Raw genomic sequence first — 1,024 nt, 5'->3', positions numbered from 1 at the left:
CTGGGATTACCAGTACCTGGATTTAACAAGAGACTTAGGAAAGTTAAATTTGAAGAAGTGGATTCTTTGGTCGAACATGGCCCTTTTTAGGAGAAATCTTAGATTCGAATTGCGCTATATGCTGGGACCATCTAGGATCTATAGGTACTAATGGTGTAAGTCTCAACTGATGTTGAGCCGCTATGGTAAAAATCCCACAGATACGTAAATGGAATCAGCCGGTAACGAACGAAAGAAGTTATTCTTCTCATTTAGTAGGAACCTCAGAGACTACACGCGCAACATCCTTTGATTCAAAAGAAACTCGTTTCAATCAATGGTTAGCTGGTCTTATTGATGGAGACGGGAGTTTACAAGTTAGCAAAGCAGGATATTCTAGTTGTGAAATTACTGTGGCTCTTGTGGATGAACGTATGTTACGTATTATCCAGAACAAACTGGGAGGTTCTATTAAACCTCGTTCAGGTGTTCGTGCTATCCGTTGACGTTTACACAATAGATCTGGTATGATAGATTTGGTAAATCGTATAAACGGATATATTCGTCACAGTAGTCGATTAGTTCAACTTAATCGTGTATGTACTGTACTAGGTTTTGAACTTTTAAGCCCTGATGTTTTACACAACCAACATGGTTGGTTTGCTGGGTTTTTTGATGCTGATGGTACTATTGGTTATTACCTTAAAGGTCCTTACCTTCAACCACAGTTAACTTTAAGTGTAACTAACAAACTATATGTGGATGTAGCACATTTTATTACTTATTTTGGTGGTGCTATTTACTTTGATAAAGCACAAAATGGTTACTATAAATGAAGTATTCAATCTGAAGACAATTTGGCATCTTTTATTGAGTATACTAAGTTATGTCCACCTCAATCTATTAAACGTAATCGTTTATTTTTGATTAAGAAGTATTATCGGCTTTTAGAATTAAAAGCACATAAAGCCCCAGAGGGTACAGTACTACACAAAGCCTGGTTTGAATTTAACCGTAAATGAAATAGTGTGACCCAAAGTGATGA

At 36.6% G+C, this 1,024-nt stretch overlaps 1 protein-coding gene across 1 annotated transcript; it reads left to right on the top strand.

Moving 5' to 3' along the window:
- Positions 1 to 1,024, top strand: K452DRAFT_341605 (uncharacterized protein). The gene is made up of 3 exons (XM_033545377.1): positions 1 to 480; positions 514 to 801; positions 832 to 1,024. The coding sequence occupies exons 1-3, from the start codon at positions 183 to 185 to the stop codon at positions 999 to 1,001; spliced, it is 756 nt and encodes a 251-aa protein (XP_033390774.1). The 5' UTR covers positions 1 to 182; the 3' UTR covers positions 1,002 to 1,024.

This window comes from Aplosporella prunicola, assembly GCF_010093885.1.
Source record: "Aplosporella prunicola CBS 121167 unplaced genomic scaffold K452scaffold_332, whole genome shotgun sequence".
Lineage (NCBI taxonomy): Eukaryota > Fungi > Ascomycota > Dothideomycetes > Botryosphaeriales > Aplosporellaceae > Aplosporella > Aplosporella prunicola.
The sequence above is the reverse complement of the archived record's forward strand: the minus strand, read 5'-3'. Positions and strand labels throughout refer to the sequence as shown.

Excerpts from the sequence above, each read along its gene's own strand:
- K452DRAFT_341605 (XM_033545377.1), top strand. The coding sequence starts at position 183 with ATGGTAAAAATCCCACAGATACGTAAATGGAATCAGCCGGTAACGAAC. Across the intron at positions 481-513 it reads TTCAGGTGTTCGTGCTATCC|ATTTGGTAAATCGTATAAAC; the intron begins GTTGACGTTTAC and ends CTGGTATGATAG. Across the intron at positions 802-831 it reads CTTTGATAAAGCACAAAATG|ACAATTTGGCATCTTTTATT; the intron begins GTTACTATAAAT and ends TTCAATCTGAAG.